The 17,396-nt window shown below is 44.7% G+C and overlaps 1 protein-coding gene across 3 annotated transcripts in view; it reads right to left on the reverse strand.

Moving 5' to 3' along the window:
* LOC122922501 overlaps positions 1 to 17,396 on the reverse strand; it is a 442,359-nt gene that overhangs the window by 340,390 nt on the left and 84,573 nt on the right. For all 3 annotated transcript variants that reach the window (XM_044273115.1, XM_044273114.1, XM_044273116.1), the window contains exon 4: positions 13,918 to 13,983. In XM_044273115.1, coding sequence (XP_044129050.1) covers positions 13,918 to 13,983 — 66 coding nt within the window. The remainder of the gene's footprint in view (positions 1 to 13,917; positions 13,984 to 17,396) is intronic.

A 17,396-nucleotide genomic window follows, 5' to 3' on the forward strand; every position in this document is an offset into this window, starting at 1 on the left:
GACATTCACATAGAACTGGCGGTGACAATACCCCTCCCTCTACGAGTGGAATCCGGACACTCAGAGCCCACCTTCTCAGGATGAGACCTATGGAAAGCCCTGATGAGACGAGTGGCCTTAATGTCCGCCACTGGGACCCACATCCTCTCCTATGGACCATAACCCTCCAAATGAACGAGGTACTGAAGAGAACCGCGGATAATGCGAGAATCCACAATCCTAGAGACCTGAAATTCAAGATTGCCATCCACAAAAATCGGAGGAGGAGGCAAAGAGGAGGGTAAAGTGGGTTGGACATAAGGTTTTAATAGGGACCTGTGAAAAACATTATGGATCTTCTAAGTCTGAGGAAGATCAAGACGAAGGCAACAGGATTGATGATGGACAAGATCTTGTAAGGCCCAATAAACTTAGGACCCAACTTCCAGGAGGGAACCTTCAGTTTGATATTCTTTGTAGACAACCACACCAGATCACCCACATTCAGGTCCAGACCAGGCACACGTCTCTTATCTGCCACACGCTTATATCTCTCACTCATCCTCTTCAGATTACCCTGAATCTTTTGCCAAATAAATGACAAAGATGAGGAAAATCTCTCCTCATCGGGTAAACCAGAAGACCCCTCTCCAGAGAATGTCTCCAGATTCTGATTGACGCGTTCGGTCTGACCACTTGAATGCAGGTGAAAAGCCGAAAAGAATGAGAACCGAACCCCCAAGCGAGAACAGAAGGCCTTCCAGTATCTGGAAACAAATTGTGTGCCCCTATCAGAAACGATGTCTAAAGAAATGCCATGCAATTTAACAATGTGATCAACAAACACTTGCGCCAGCATCTTAGCATTGGGTAACCCAGGAAAGGGAATGAAATGCGCCATTTTGCTAAAACGGTCCACTACCACTAGAATCACAGTCTTCCCTGAGGAACGAGGCAGGTCAGTAATGAAGTTCATGGACATATGCGTCCAAGGACGGGAAGGAATGGGTAACGGGAGGAGAGAACCCGATGGCCGTGAATGAGGGACCTTGGCACGAGCGCATGACTCGCAGGCTGCCACAAAACCCTCAACCGTCTTACAAAGAGCCGGCCACCAGAACTCCGAGCAATGAGATCCACTGTTGCTCCACTCCCCGGGTGCCCAGCAAGGACAGTATCGTGGTGCTCCTTAAAAACCTTGCGTCGTAAAGCGAGAGGCACAAACAACCTCCCAGGAGGACAAAGATCAGGAGCCTCTGCCTGGGCTGCCTGAACCTCTGCCTCCAAATCAGGATAAAGAGCAGAGACAACCACCCCTTCAGTCAAAATGGGACCTGGGTCTTCAAAGTTCCCTCCTCCCGGAAAACAACGTGACAGGGCATCCGCCTTCACATTTTTAACCCCAGGGCGGAACGTAACAACAAAATTAAACCTAGAAAAAAACAAAGACCATCTGGCCTGTCTCGGGTTCAGACGCTTGGCCGATTCCAAGTAGGTCAGATTCTTATGGTCGGTAAACACGGTAATAGGGTGTCTGGCTTCCTCTAACTAATGGCGCCATTCCTCAAAAGCTAATTTGATGGCCAACAACTCCCTATCTCCCACATCGTAATTTCTTTCTGCAGAGGAGAGTTTCCTTGAGAAAAAGGCACACGGTCACCATTTGGCAGGAGAGGAACCCTGAGATAAGACCACACCTACACCCACCTCAGAAGCATCCACCTCAACAATAACAGGTAGAGAGACATCAGGTTGTACCAAAATGGGAGTGGAAGCAAAACTCTCTTTAATACTAGAAAAGGCTTTAAGCGCATCTACCGACCACGAGGAAAAATACACCCCCTTTTTGGTGTAGTCAGTGAGTGGCTTAACAACAGAGGAATAATTCAAAATTAACTTTCTGTAATAATTGGCAAAACCACAAAACTGCATCAGCGCCTTCTGATTCTCAGGAAGCTCCCAATCAAGCACAGCGCGGACCTTCTCAGGGTCCATCTGAAAACCAGAAGCGGAGAGAATAAAACCAAGAAATTGAATTTCCGAAACCTCAAAAACACATTTTTCCAGTTTAGCGTACAATTTATTCTCCTGCAGAATCAGCAAGACCTGACATAGGTGGTCCCGATGAGTCTTGAAATCAGGAGAAAAAATCTAAATGTCATCTAAATACACCAGTACAAATTTCCCCATTAAATGATAAAAAATGCTGTTCCCAAAATGTTGGAAGACGGCCGGAGCATTCATCAAACCAAAGGGCATAACCAAATTCTCAAAATGACCCTCAGGGGTATTGAAGGCCGTCTTCCATTCGTCCCCTTCTCTGACCCTGACTAGGTTGTATGCCCCTCTTAAATCCAACTTAGAAAAAACTTTAGCCCCAACAATCTGGTTAAACGGGTCCGGGATCAGAGGAAGCGGATATGGGTCACCAATCGTGATACGGTTCAGCTCCCTGAAGCATCTTTTTTCTTAACAAAAAAAAACAAACAGCAGCAACAGGTGACTTCGAGGGTCGGATGTGTCCCTTTCTTAGGCTCTCAGAGATATAAGTACGCATAGCGTCTCTTTCAGGTTGGGAGAGATTGTATAATCGTGATTTTGGCAGCTTGGCGCCTGGGATGAGATTAATAAGGCAGTCGTACATCCGGTGAGGGGGCAATTCCTGGACACCACTCTCGGAAAACACATCCGAAAATTCTGAGAGAAAAGATGGCACAGTCTTGGTAGAAACCTCTGAAAGAGACGCCATGAGGCAATTCTCTCTGCAAAACTCACTCCAACCATTTATTTGCCTTGCTTGCCAATCAATGGTGGGGTTATGTTTAGTGAGCCAGGGTAGCCCCAACACTAGAGGAGTAGGTAATCCGCTTAAGACGAAACATGACATATCCTCAACATGAGCGTCACCCACAGTCAAACGGATATTGTGAACTATGCCCTTTAACGATCTTTGAGAAAGTATCGATAAATCGATTGCAAAAACAGGTATATCCTTTTCCATAGTGCACACCTGGAAACCAGGCGTTGTTGCAAATTGATTATCAATGAGATTGACAGCTGCTCCACTATCTACAAAAATCTCACAAACAATGTTCTTACTGTCTAGCGCAACCCTGGCAGGTAGGAGAAAACGGGAACTACAAGCAAACGGCAAACCTTCAATTTCCGCATCAACCTTGCCAATAGTAACAAATGGAAAGTTTTTAGAGGGTTTATATTTCTTTTTATTGCCCTCAGAAAACTCCATGAATCTCCTAGAGGGGCAAACATTAGCCAAATGATTTATACCCCCACAACAGAAACAAACCCTCCTCTGAGAGCTGAATACTCTACTATCAGAGGCAAACCCAGCTGCATGGCCTCCTCCTCAGAGGGGACTGAGACAGACTGAGACCCCTGCACCCTGAATGAGACAGCCCCACTGTCCTTGGGCTGAATACGACAGGAAGGAGTAGTTTCCTCTCTCTCTCTAAGATGCCTGTCAATACGAACAGCTAGAGACATGGCAGACTCTAACGACGGTGGTCTCTCATGAAAAGCAAATGCATCTTTCAATCTTTCTGAAAGACCATGGCAAAATTGAGTGCAGCATCATTCCAACCAGTTTCAGCTGCCCATCTCCGAAATTCAGAACAATATATCTCTGCGGACTGTTTACCCTGGCATAAAAGATTTAGTTTAGATTCAGCCAGAGCAATACAATCCGGGTCATCATATATCTGCCCCAGGGCTATAAAAATTCATGCACCGATGGGAGGTGCCGTGCCCCCACCGGCAGCAAAAAAGCAGTTATTCCTGAGCAGTGAGATGATGATCCCCACCCTTTGCTCCTCATCACCAGAGGAATGGGGAAGTAGGCGAAAATGGAGTTTGCAAGCCTCTCTAAAGCAAACAAAATTCTCACTACCCCCAGAGAACGTATCCGGAAGCGAGATCTTAGGCTCGGAACAAACTCCATGAACTGGTCACCTGAAACTGAGACACAGTTTTACGGAGATCTGCTACCTCCAGCGAAAGACCTTGCATGCGGTCAATCAAGGCTGAAACCGGATCCATGCTTAAGATGGTTATGGCGGTTTATAATGTCACGGATGAAGTTGCAGAGAGCTGGAAGTTATAAATAAATGACCGACTGGCTTGATCCCAAACTAAGGAGCATAAAGGGGAGCCCTTTAAAACCCTAAGGCCTCTTTCACACGGATGCGATGGGTGAGTTGAACGCATTGCACCCACACTGAATCCTGACCCATTCATTTCTATGGGGCTGTGCACACGAGCGGTGATTTTAACACATCACTTGTGCATTGCATGAAAATCGCAGCATGCGTCTCTTTGTGCATTTTTCCCGTAACGCAGGCCCCATAGAAATGAATGGGGTTGCATGAAAATCGCAACCATCCGCAAGCAAGTGCGGATGCGGTGCGATTTTCACTCACGGTTGCTAGGAGACGATCGCGATGGAGACCCGATCATTACTATTTTCCCTTATAACATGGTTATAAGGGAAAATAATCTCATTCTGAATACAGAATGCATAGTACAATAGCGCTGGAGGGGTTAAAAAAAAAAAAGATTAACTCACCTTAATCCACTTGCTCGCGCAGCCCGGCTTCTCTTCTGTCTTCTTTTTTGCTGTGTGCAGGAAAAGGACCTGTGGTAACGTCACTCCGGTCATCACATGGTCCATCACATGATCTTTTACCATGGTGATGGATCATGTGATGGACCATGTGATGACCGGAGCACGCAGCAAAAAAGAAGACAGAAGAGAAGCCGTGCTGCGCGATCAAGTGGATTAAGGTGAGTTAAATTTTTATTTATTTTTTAACACCTCCAGCGCTATTTTACTATGCATTCTGTATTCAGAATGCTATTATTTTCCCTAATAACCATGTTATAAGGGAAAATAATACAATCTACAGAACACCGACCCCAAGCCCGAACTTCTGTGAAGAAGTTTGGGTACCAAACATGCAGATTTTTCTCACGCGCGTGCAAAACGCATTTTCTGGGCCAGAAATATGACACCTGTGTGAAAGAGGCCTAAGAGCTCTCCCTGACTGCTATTTACATGCAAGGGTCTCAATGGTAGACGATTGCATGCCCACATACCTAAGACTGTGTGACACCTGAAAACCCTATAATAGTGAGGGGACACGACCACCGGCTCCCTGCGCTTAATACGGATGGAGTCAGGGTCACCTAGAATAAAGCCAGCAAGGATGCACAATAAAGGAATAGATTTATCTGAGCAAACAGCAGCAGCAGCCTTCAGCAGTAAACACTTCATCCAGGAAGTAGTATAAACCACAAAGTGAGGCAGTATGGGAGGGAATATAAAGGAAGACGATTAGTCTAAATAAGACACCTGGCAGAAGGAAAGGAGATGACAAAGTGAAACCAAAACAAAGAATGTCATACAAGAGGTAGAGAAGAACGTCTGCCAGACCTTCTCACAGAACTGGCGGTGACACTGTCAGTGTGAAATTCAAGCGTTATATACTGCTGTCATATTCTGTTATTAAAAAAACGAAACAAAATACTTAATATTGCAGCCTTTGCTGCATCTGTAATTGTTAAAAACAAGCTTGAAATACTTCAATAATTTTCTGGCTTTGAAAAAACACTTTTTTTGGCAATACCCTCCATCTGGGGCCTCTGCCGCATTAGTCAGTGTGCAATTTAAGCTAGAAATACAGCTATAATTTTCTGGGTTTTAAAAAATACCCATTTAGGGCAAAATACTTAATTTGCGACCTTGTCTGCATCTGTCAGTGTGAGATACACGCTTTAGATACTGTTGTGCTATTCTGGTATTTAAAAAAAACACCCATTTAGAGCAAAAAACTTAATCTTGCAGCCTTGTCTGCATCTGTCATTGTGAGATACACCCTTTAGATACTGCTGTGCTATTCTGTTATTTAAAAAAACACCCATTTTGGGCAAAATACTTAATTTGCGGCCTTGTCTGCATCTGTCAGTGTGAGATACACCCTTAGATACTGCTGTGCTATTCTGGTATTAAATAAACGCCCATTTTGGGTGAAATACTTAATTTGTGGCCTTGTCTGCATCTGTATGTGTGAAATTCAAGCGTTATATACTGCTGTCATATTCTGGTATAAAAAAAACCCCACACATTTAGGTCAATAATCTTAATTTTGGAGCCTTTGCTGCATCTGACATTGTGAGATACACCCTTTAGATACTGTTGTTCCATTCTGCTATAAAAAAACACCCATTTTGGGCAAGATCCCAAATTTGAGAAATATGAGGAGAGCGTCAAATAAGGGACGTGGCCCCGGTCGTGGTGCTGCTGGTGGAGCTCCTGTTGCAGGGAGAGGACGTGGTTGATTTGTGCCAGCTACACGCACAAGTGAAACACCTTCCTCAGGTGTGAGTAGGCGACAGAACCTCCAGCGGTATTTGGTTGGGCCTAATGCGGCTCTACGAATGGTGAAGCCAGAACAAGTACAGGCGATAGTAGATTGGGTTGCTGACTGTGCCTCCAGTTCCTTTACATTGTCTCCCACCCAGTCTCCTGCTAAAAGATGAGAGTTGACACCTGCAGCCGATGTCCATCAGTCTTTCACCTCACCCCCTTGCAAATCAGCCAAGCAGTCTGAGCCCCAAGTCATGCAGCAGTTTCTTCTGCTTTTTGATGATTTGCTAGCAGGGTTTACAAGGGCCATCCACCTAGCCCTGCCCCAGAAGTGGAAGAGATTGAGTGCACCGATGCCCAACCACTTATGTTTCAAGATGAGTATATGGGAGGACCACCGCAGCACGTCTCGGCTGATTACGAAACACAGGTGCCAACTGCTGTGGCTTTCAAAAGTGTGCAGACCGACAAGGAGGGCAGGGGTGAAGACTGGGTGGAAGATGATGTGGAGGACGATGAGGTCCTCGACCCCACATGGAATCAAGGTCATGCAAGTGACCTGTGTAGTTCAGAGGAAGAGGCGGTAGTCGCACAGAGCCAACAGCCCAGCAGAAGAGGGAGCAGGGTGCAAAAGTGGAGCGCGCAGTCCCCTAGACAGTACGCCTGCTACTGCCCACCGTAGCAAGGGACCGAGCACACCAAAGCCAGCTCCAAGGAGTTCCCTGGTGTGGCAGTTCTTCAGACAATGTGCTGACGACGAGACGAGTGGTTTGCACGCTGTGCAATCAGAGCCTGAAGCGAGGCATAAACGTTCTCAACCTGAGTACAACCTGCATGACCAGGCATCTAAGTGCAAAGCACAAGCTGCAGTGGAGTAGACACCTCAAAAACCAAGAAAGGTCTCTGGCTACTCCTGCTTCCTCTTCTACTGCAGTCTCGGCCTCTTCATCCACCTCTGGAGTGACAGTGGCACCTGCCACCCCACAAACAGAGGATCTGCCAGCAACACCACCACCTGGGTCACCAAGCATCTCCACAATGTCCCACTTAAGCGTTCAACTCTCCATCTCTCAAACACTGGAGCGGAAAAGGAAGTACCCCCTACCCACCCACAATCCCTGGCCCTAAATGCCAGCATTTCAAAATTACTGTCCTTTGAAATGCTGTCATTCCGTCTGGTGGAGACGGAGAGTTTTAAAAGCCTTATGGCGGTGGCTGTCACACAGTACATCGCGCCCAGCCACCACTACTTTTCCAGGCGTGTCATCCCTTCCCTGCACAACCAAGTGAGGGACAAAATCAGGTGTTTTAATTTGGGGGAAAAAATGGGGTGTTTTAATTTGCTTTTAATTTATTTAGTTCAGCTAAAAGTATGTCAGACAGAGAAGTGCCTGGCCATGCACAGAGTGGCAGAGGCCTAAATGTATCTGGCGCAGGAAGAGGTCGCAGCAGAGTAAGGGGGCGTGGTAGCAGGAGTCGCAGCGAGAAGCCTGAGCTCTCGGTGTCATCTAGCGGTCGTGTCTTGACCAGCAACCCAGCGGTTATTGATTGGTTAATTCGATCATCCACTTCATCCCAAGTGACATCAGACACCCCCAGCCAACAGTCAGTGGGTTCGCCAGACACAACCCTTACTTGGCATCGCTTGGGAGCAGGCCCTGTGCCCTCACCTGTCCTCAACCTGCCTCTGTCCTTTGCTGTTCCCTCACCCAGAGAAGTATTTTATGCTGTGGGCTCAGCTCCACTATACAGCGAGGACGAGCATCTAGGGGACAGTCATGTGGTTCCTGCACAGCCACACCAGCAACTTGGCCAGGTCACACCACTTCAGCCTCCACGCTGTGATGGCGTTGGTCCTGCGAAAATGTCCGCCTCTGCCTCCTCATCTTCCACCATGTCCTGAGCCTCCACTGCAGGGACAAGTCACAGTGCCCCTCCAGCATACCACATGTGGCGCCTAGATAACACGGCCACATGAGCCCTATGGGGGCTGAACTGGTAAAGGAGGAGGAGGACATTGGAGCACAGGCAATGTGCAGCGAAATGGGTGGTTTTTATACTCAGCTGACAGAAGAGGTTCCTGCACAGCCACACCAGCAACTTGGCCAGGTCACACCACTTCAGCCTCCACGCTGTGATGGCGTTGGTCCTGCGAAAATGTCCGCCTCTGCCTCCTCATCTTCCACCATGTCCTGAGCCTCCACTGCAGGGACAAGTCACAGTGCCCCTCCAGCATACCACATGTGCAGGGCACGGCAGTGTCGCGCTGTTCTGCACCTGGTATGCCTTGACGAATGGAGTCACACAGGGGAGGAACTTCTCCGTGTGATACATCAATAAATTGAATCCTGTCTTTCTCTGCGTTAACTGAAAATCGGAAGCATGGTGACCGACAACGGGAAGAACACGGTATCGACGTTGCGTCAAGCAAGGCTGAGCCATTCGCCCTGCATGGCACACGTGTTCAATCTAGTTGTCAAGAGGTTCCTGAAGTCTTCCACCAATCTGCAAGACATCCTAAAAATGGCCAGGAAACTTTGCATGCACTTCAGCCACTCATACACCGCAAAACACAACCTCCTTGAGCTACAGCGGCAGAACGTCATCCCCCAACATAGGCTGACATGCGACATTTCCACCCGTTGGAATTCCACCCTCCATATGTTGGATCGACGATACGAACAGAGAAAGGCCATCAATGATTTCTTGATGATCCAAGGATAGGAGTACTCCCCTGTGTAACTTCGATGTCAGCCAGTGGCAGCTCATGCGTGACACCTGCCTGTTGCTCAGGCCCTTTGAGGACGCCACGTTGTTTGTTAGTCGCCAGGAGTATGGGACAACGTCATTCCACTGCTTCATGTCCTGGAACAGATGGTGGTAACAATGGCTGGTCAGGGGACAGGATGTGGCGCCTAGATCACACGGCCACATGAGCCCTATGGGGGCTGAACTGGTAAAGGAGGAGGAGGACATTGGAGCACAGGCAATGTGCAGCGAAATGGGTGGTTTTTATACTCAGCTGACAGAAGAGGAGAAGCAGCAGCAGCCAGAGAAGCTACAGGGCGATGAGGAAGACGAGACAGAGGACCCAGATACATCGTTGCAGTATGCAGTGGAGATGGATGCAGGGAGTTCCTCCGAGTTACTTGCACAAATGGCCCGATGCATGCTCACTTGCTTGAGTAGTGACAGCCGAATTGTCACCATTGGGCAGAGGAATGACTTCTGGCTCTCAACCTTGTTGGGCCCTCGCTACAGGTCCAAAATGGGGGCCTTTTTTATACCCACTGAGAGGGAGGACACTACTATAGAGACATACTATGTAGTCAGTTGGCCGCTGCCTATCTGCGCCATCGTCCATCCTCTCGCAGGTCTGACCGGGGGGGGGCCCTCTTTGCTCACATTCTACTGATTTGGCTGCTGGGGAGGGGTGGGGTAGCAGGAGCAGTACCAGCTCCATCAGCAGCAGCCTGAGTCTACAGTGGCTGATGAGTAGCATTCTTCACACACATTGTGAAGAAACTACTCACCAGCAGCAGTAGATAGACCTGGAGCAGGACCTGAACTAGCAGGTGGTGGCATACTTGGAAAGCACCCTGCCACCCCACATTGAAGATCCGTTAAACTACTGGGCAGCCAAACTGGATTTGTGGTCGCAACTAGCAGAGTTTGCCCTGAAAAAGCTGTCCTGCCCAGCCAGTAATGTGGCATCAGAGCAGGTGTTTAGTTCGGCGGGGGCCATAGTCTCCCCAAGGAGAACTCGCCTGTCCACCCTAAATGTGGAGAGACTGACCTTTGTCAAGATGAATCAGGCGTGGATCAGCCAGGATTTCCACCCACCAATGCTTGATGCATCAGACTAAATCATCCATGGTGTCACACCAACACAAGAGATCGGTTTCTTCTGCCTACTTGCCTCAGCTACAACTCAAATGCTGCCACCCGCCTGATGCCACATATCTGATGCCAAGTGCTTCTTCTTTCAACCACCTTCGTCAGCGGGTACTGGTATTGCCACCCACCACCCCACTCTGTCACCGGGTCACTTTTAGGTCTCCTGATGCTGCTGCTGCCGCCATCTCCACACTATGTCACCTTGCCACTCTGTGGTCTCCTGATGCTGATGCCACCTCCACACTATGTCACCTTGCCACTCTGTAGTCTCCTGATGCTGCCATCTCCACAGTTTGTCACCTTGCCACTCTGTGGTCTCCTGATGCTTATGCTGCTGCCATCTCCACACTATGATGGGCAGAGGGTAGAGAAAGGCGCTCATGGGTCCTGTTTTTTAGGCATTAGCTATACTGATGGATTTTCTGACCAAATGCTGACTGAGTAAAGGTGGATGCGGAACAGACAGGATCAGTTTTTCGTGGGTTATTGTTTTGACGGATCAGAGGAAGGGCAAAATAATCAGTGACGTCAACACTGCTGACACCCTCACCCTCTCCACACATGTTGGGGGGCTCTACTTGTATAAGCGTTTAATAGAACAGGTTCTGTAGACATCTATGTGGAATCAGCCGATGACAGTGTAAAAGAAGTGCTCTTCTTCTTGGCGCTAACATTGACCTGTAAGGCTGAGTTCATACTTGGAGTTATTTGGTCGGTTTTGGCCCTGTGACTGCCCAAATAAGTGAAGTGTGCAGTGATTCTAAGTGCGACGCCTGTCATCTGCATGTCATACAGACTTACATTGTTATTTCACTACCAAAGCAGACTCCCAGTGTTACTGCAAGGCACAGTGTTCTATACCACTATAAAGGCTCTCTGCAGCCAGGAAATAGCCATTTTTTTTACGCGATTCACTGCAAATATCGGATCGAAACAATTTCTTCAGAAAAAATTTGACAAACCGGCGAATCAAATTAAAAAAAAATTCCCTCATCTCTAATCCTGAGGATATGTCATAAATATAAAAAAGGGGACAACTCCTTTAATGTAGTTCAGTAAAAAAAAAAAATGAAGTTATATTTCCCAATAATATATTTCCCTAACTATACTTCAGGACGTTATGGCTAGATGACATCATATGTTTCATTACTCCTGAAAATACCAGTGTCATGTCCTTCATAAAAAGGAAATCACTCAAAATATATGACATTATACCGCAGGATAGGTCCGCCATACATAACAAACAAATTATACATACTTTGATTCTAAACAAATACTGTAAGTAGGCAAAGCATATTATTACTACATCACAGTGGTTTAACACAGCCTTATTTTTTTTTAAAAGCCACATTTCGTGCAGCATTTTTTACCAGCGATTTGTTTTTTTCAAAAACAGCTGCAGCCAGATATGAATAATGAAATATAAAATACCCAACAAACAGTGTATTCTTATAGGTATTTTCTTAACTTCTAATGTATTTTTGGGTCAGCTGCAAATTTGGTCCAAAATAAGCCACAAAAAATGTGGGAAAGAATCCTTAGAAAAGTGACAGGATAGTGATGCCAGGTTCAATTATGCCCAATTTTAACGATGAGTGAATTGGTTCTATAAGTTTGTGATTTGGTTCAAATTTCTGAAAAAGTTTGTAGTTACATGAAACCAATTTTTTTGTGATTCGAGAAAAAGAAAAAAAGTATGTGTCAACCCAATAAGACAAGTTTCTCTTCGGACTTTCTGGTTCTCTTGTTCTTCTAGAAAAATAACTAGTTTGCATGTTTTATTGAGAGAAGTATAAGCTTTGTGGGATGTTGTAATTCTCATGTCTTACTTTCAGTTGAATATTACTTTGGAGATCTTTCTGGTTCATCTGAAGTTGATCTAAAATGCTGAAATAAAATCTCTAAGGCCCCTTTCACACAGGCGAGAATTCCGCGTGAGTGCAATACGTGAGATGAACGCATTGCACCCGCACTGAATCCGGACCCATTCACTTCAATGGGGCTGTGCACATGAGCGGTGATTTTCACGCATCACTTGTGCGTTGCGTGAAAAGCGCAGCAAGCTCTATATTGTGCATTTTCCATGCAATGCAGGCCCCATAGAGGTGAATGGGGCTGCGTGAAAATCGCAAGCCTCCTCAAGCAAGTGCGGATGCGGTGCGATTTTAACGCATGGTTGCTAGGAAACAATCGGGATGGGGACCCAATCTTTATTATTTTCCCTTATAACATGGTTATAAGGAAAAATGATAGCATTCTTAATACAGAATGCTAAGTAAATTACTGCACTCATCACATGGTCCATCACCATGTGACGTCACCAAAGGTCCTTTTCCTCCCAGGTCCTCAAAGAAGAAGAAAGAAGACAAGCTGAGCTGCGCGAACAAGTGGATGGGGTGAGTTTAATTATTATTTTTTTATCTTTTAACCCCTCCATCCCTAATTTACTTAGCATTTTATATTAAGAATGCTATTATTTTCTCTTATAACCATGTTATAAGTGAAAATAATAAAATCTACACAACATCTAACCCAAACCCGAACTTCTGTGAAGAAGTCCGTGTTCGGGTCTGGGTACCAAACATGCCGATTTTTCTCATGCACGTGTAAAACGCATTAAACCTCTTTGCACTGGCGCGGGAAAATCGCACATTTTCCCGCAACGCACCCATATTTTGTCCGGCCCTCACACGCGACGCCCGTGTGAATGAGGCCTAAAAGTGTTGTCTATTTCTGCTACGATGTAGGAAGGAGCCACCCCATTGGAGTGAGACAGCAGGATCTATAATTAGATCTATTTGCTAATACACAGCAAGTAGGTAAACAGTAAAGAGATAGCAATAGAAGCACCACATTATTTTCACACAGTGAATTGGCAGGCTTGCCTTATGCTTATGTAGCAAAGCTAGAAAAATAACTAAGGAGGACAAAGAAGCCCTTTATCAGAGAAAAGCTGATGAGAGTAACTTTTCAAGTTGCAAGGTCTTAGGGAGAACCTCTGGGTGGGTACTATTTCTATTACGGAGACCTATTGATATACGTGATGACTATTGTAGGCTAGACAACGCTCCTCTTGACTTCTGGGGAAAATATATGCAAATGATCATGTCTAACATCTGCTGGCATCAGATAGGTTTCTGGGAAAGCTAATTTGAATATCTTTCCCAGAAACCTAGAAGGGCAGGCCTGGCATACAACTTACTAGGGGCTCTCTATAATGGGTAAGAGTACCCCTTAGACAACACATATATATTGTTGAGAAACACACATTTCTATTCTAGGCTCTCTTTCAGTCTCTCAAAAATTTGGTCAACTTAAAAAAAAATGAATCTTGCCTGGCTCGCTGATCTCAGTGTTATGTAGCTTCGGGGATCACGTGCTGTACATTGGTCACGTGACCCTAGCCTGGGGTTAGAGCACACACTGCATGTGTGAGTCTAAACCTGTCTGCCAGTTCAAACAGCATGTGATCCTGAAAATGGCTGCCGCATGGGATTGTGGTGTAACCTGGATAGCCCCTTTAATAATTCAATACATTGCAATGAAGTTTTTCATTGTATCAAAACTGTGCGCTGGAACTGACATCTTACTATATATTTGCATACTATGGGAAAAAAGTACACTTTAAACATCTAATTTTGATAAAAGAAATAATTTACCACAACTGGGAGATTTTGCAGATCTCTGTCTGTTAGATTTTTCACCAGTGTATTGTTTGGAAAATCCTGTGACATAAAATAAAATATCAGTATCATATACCGTATGTATTATTACCAATTGTAGAAATGCAGTAGTTATTACATTACTATGAACACAGTATAATGTAGAAGGTTGAGGGGCGTAATCTGGCAGGGGAGGTACATTCCTAATCAGCTATGAAAAAGTGGGTGACTGCTCTCCCCACAGGTTCAGGGTGATCAACCCAATTACAGCCAACTGCTGTACATGTACAGTCATGTGAAAAAATTAGGACACCCTTTGAAAGCATGTGGTTTTTTGTAACATTTTTAATAAAAGGTTATTTCATCTCCGTTTCAACAATACAGAGAGATTAAAGTAATCCAACTAAACAAAGAAAACTGAAGAAAAGTCTTTTCAAGATCTTCTGTAAATGTCATTCTACAAAAATGCCTATTCTAACTGAGGAAAAAGATAGGACACCCTTGCCCCTAATAGTGAGTGTTACCTCCTTTGGCTGAAATAACTGCAGTGAGACGGTTCTTGTAGCCATCTACCAGTCTTCGACATCGGTCTGAGGAAATTTTACCCCACTCCTCAATGCTGAACTTTTTCAGCTGTGAGATGTTTGAGGGGTTTCTTGCACGTACAGCCCTTTTCAAGTCACCCCACAGCATCTCAATGGGATTCAAATCTGGACTTTGACTTGGCCATTCCAGGACTCTCCATTTCTTCTTTTTCAGCCAATCTTTGGTTGATTTACAAGTATGTTTTGGGTCATTGTCATGTTGCATGGTCCAGTTCCGCTTCAGCTTTAATTTTCTAACTGATGGTCTCACATGTTCTTCAAGCACCTTCTGATACACAGTAGAATTCATCGTGGATTCTATGATGGTGAGCTGACCAGGTCCTGCTGCAGCAAAGCAGCCCCAAACCATGACACTTCCACCTCCATGCTTCACAGTTGGTATGAGGTTCTTTTCTTGGAATGCTGTGTTTGGTTTACGCCAAACATGTCCTCTGCTGTTGTGTCCAAATAATTCAATTTTGGACTCATCTGTCCAAAGAACATTATTCCAGAAGTCCTGGTCTTTGTCAACTTTATCTCTGGCAAATGTCAGTCTGGCCTCGATGTTTCTTTTGGAAAGCAAAGGTTTCCTCCTTGCACACCTCCCATGCAAGTTAAACTTGTACAGTCTCTTTCTGATTGTAGAGGCATGTACTTCTACATCAACAGTAGCCAGAGCCTGCTGTAGTTCTCGAGATGACACTTTAGGGTTTTTGGAGACCTCTTTTAGCATCTTGCGGTCTGCTCTTGGGGTGAACTTGCTGGGGCGACCAGTCCTGGGCATGTTGGCAGTTTTTTTGAAAGCCCTCCACTTGTAGACTATCTTCCGGACAGTGGAATGGCTGATTTCAAAATCTTTTGAGATCTTTTTAAATCCCTTCCCAGACTCATAGGCTGCTACAATCTTTTTTCTGAAGTCCTCTGACAGCTCTTTTGCTCTCACCATGGTGCTCACTCTCACTTCAACAGTCAGGAGCACACCAAACTAAATGTCTGAGGTTTAAATAGGGCAAGCCTCATTCAACATGCAGAGTAAGGATCTACTAATTATGTGCACCTGGTGTGATATACCTGTGTGAGATCTGAGCCAATTTAAGAGGGAATACATGTGAGGGTGTCCTATCTTTTTCCTCAGTTAGAATAGGCATTTTTGTAGAATGACATTTACAGAAGATCTTGAAAAGACTTTTCTTCAGTTTTCTTTGTTTAGTTGGATTACTTTAATCTCTCTGTATTGTTGAAACGGAGATGAAATAACCTTTTATTAAAAATGTTACAAAAAACCACATGCTTTCAAAGGGTGTCCTAATTTTTTCACATGACTGTATGTACCTTGGTCCTAGGCTTTACTCCAAAGCATCGTACATGTATGGCACTTGGATTCAAGCCTGTTGCTGCACAGGCAATGCTCTCCAACAGGGCGATCAAGGACAATTTAGCAATGTCGCCTATCATGTGATCACCATAAAACGAATCATGGTGATCACATAGTGGTATTTACTATATATCATCACAGGCAGCTTCGCTCTGCCTCTTCTCTCCTCAGACAGTCTCATGGTGAGCTGAGAAAGGAGACATTGTTCGGCTGGGTTTACATCATATTTTTTTCCATCCGTTTAACTTATACAAAAAACGTATACATTAAATAGATGCCTCAGACTGACGCCATACAGTGGCATCCACTGATCATAGAGTTCCATTGTAAAAAATCTTCAAACAAATGGCATACAATGTGATGTGAACCAACTCTTACAGCTCCCTGTGATGATACGTACAGTGTACACTATGAAAAATCACCCAAAAACAAATTTTTATACACAATGTATATACAGTGTTCACTAAATATCTAGCCTAGGCTTTGCTAAGGCAAGATTTTGTAAGTAGCATCTTTTTAGGGTGTCACCTTAAGGCATCACTATAGAGCATCCTGTTAGGGTGGCACCTTAGCACAACATGTTAGGGTGTCACGTTAGTGTGCTCTCATAGGGATTTACATTAGGGCCTCACTTTATGACAGTGCTATCCAAGGTTTGGACCCAAACCGATTCTACATTAATCCAATAAGCTCCAAGTGGCCTGAAATTTGGTATAGGACAGTCTTATGTCTCCTAAGAAAAGATGTCCTTTCTTTTTGGAATTGTTTTTATGAACTATTTCTTTGCCCCCCCCCCCCCCATTCCCCCCATTTTAAACTCTTGAATGCAATTACAGCAATAGCAAATAATGTCAGAGTGACACTGACATACATTGCTATGGGCAAATGCAACATTAACAGTATCAACAGACAGCTTGTTTAACCCCTTCAGTACTGAGCCACTTTTCACCTTAAATCCCAGGCTGATTTTTACATATCTGACACTTTTTGTGGTAATAACTTTGGAAAGCCTTTTCTTATCCAAGCCATACTGAGATTGTTTTCTCGTGACACATTGTACTTCATGTTAGTGATACATTTGAGTCAATATGCTTTACCTTTTGTTTATAAAAAAAATAAAAAATATGAGAAAATTTGGAAAATGTTTCACTATTTTCTAAATATGAATTTCTCTGCTTTTATGACAGATAGTGATACCTCACAAAATAGTTATTACTTTCCATATGTCTACTTTATGTTGGCATAATTTTGTAAATGTCATTTAATTTTTTTAGGATGTTGGAAGTCTTAAAATTTTAGAAACAATTTTCCAAATTTCCAAACCATTTTTTAAGCACCAATTCAGTTATAAAGTGATTTTGAGGGGCGTACATAATACAAACAACCCATAAATTACCCCATTTTAGAAACAAAATCCTTTGAATTATTCAAAACTGATGTTTAGAGTTGAGCGAACACCTGGATGTTCGGGTTCGAGAAGTTCGGCCGAACATCCCGGAAATGTTCGGGTTCGGGAT

Source organism: Bufo gargarizans, unplaced genomic scaffold (genome assembly GCF_014858855.1).
Source record: "Bufo gargarizans isolate SCDJY-AF-19 unplaced genomic scaffold, ASM1485885v1 fragScaff_scaffold_39_pilon, whole genome shotgun sequence".
Taxonomy (NCBI): domain Eukaryota; kingdom Metazoa; phylum Chordata; class Amphibia; order Anura; family Bufonidae; genus Bufo; species Bufo gargarizans.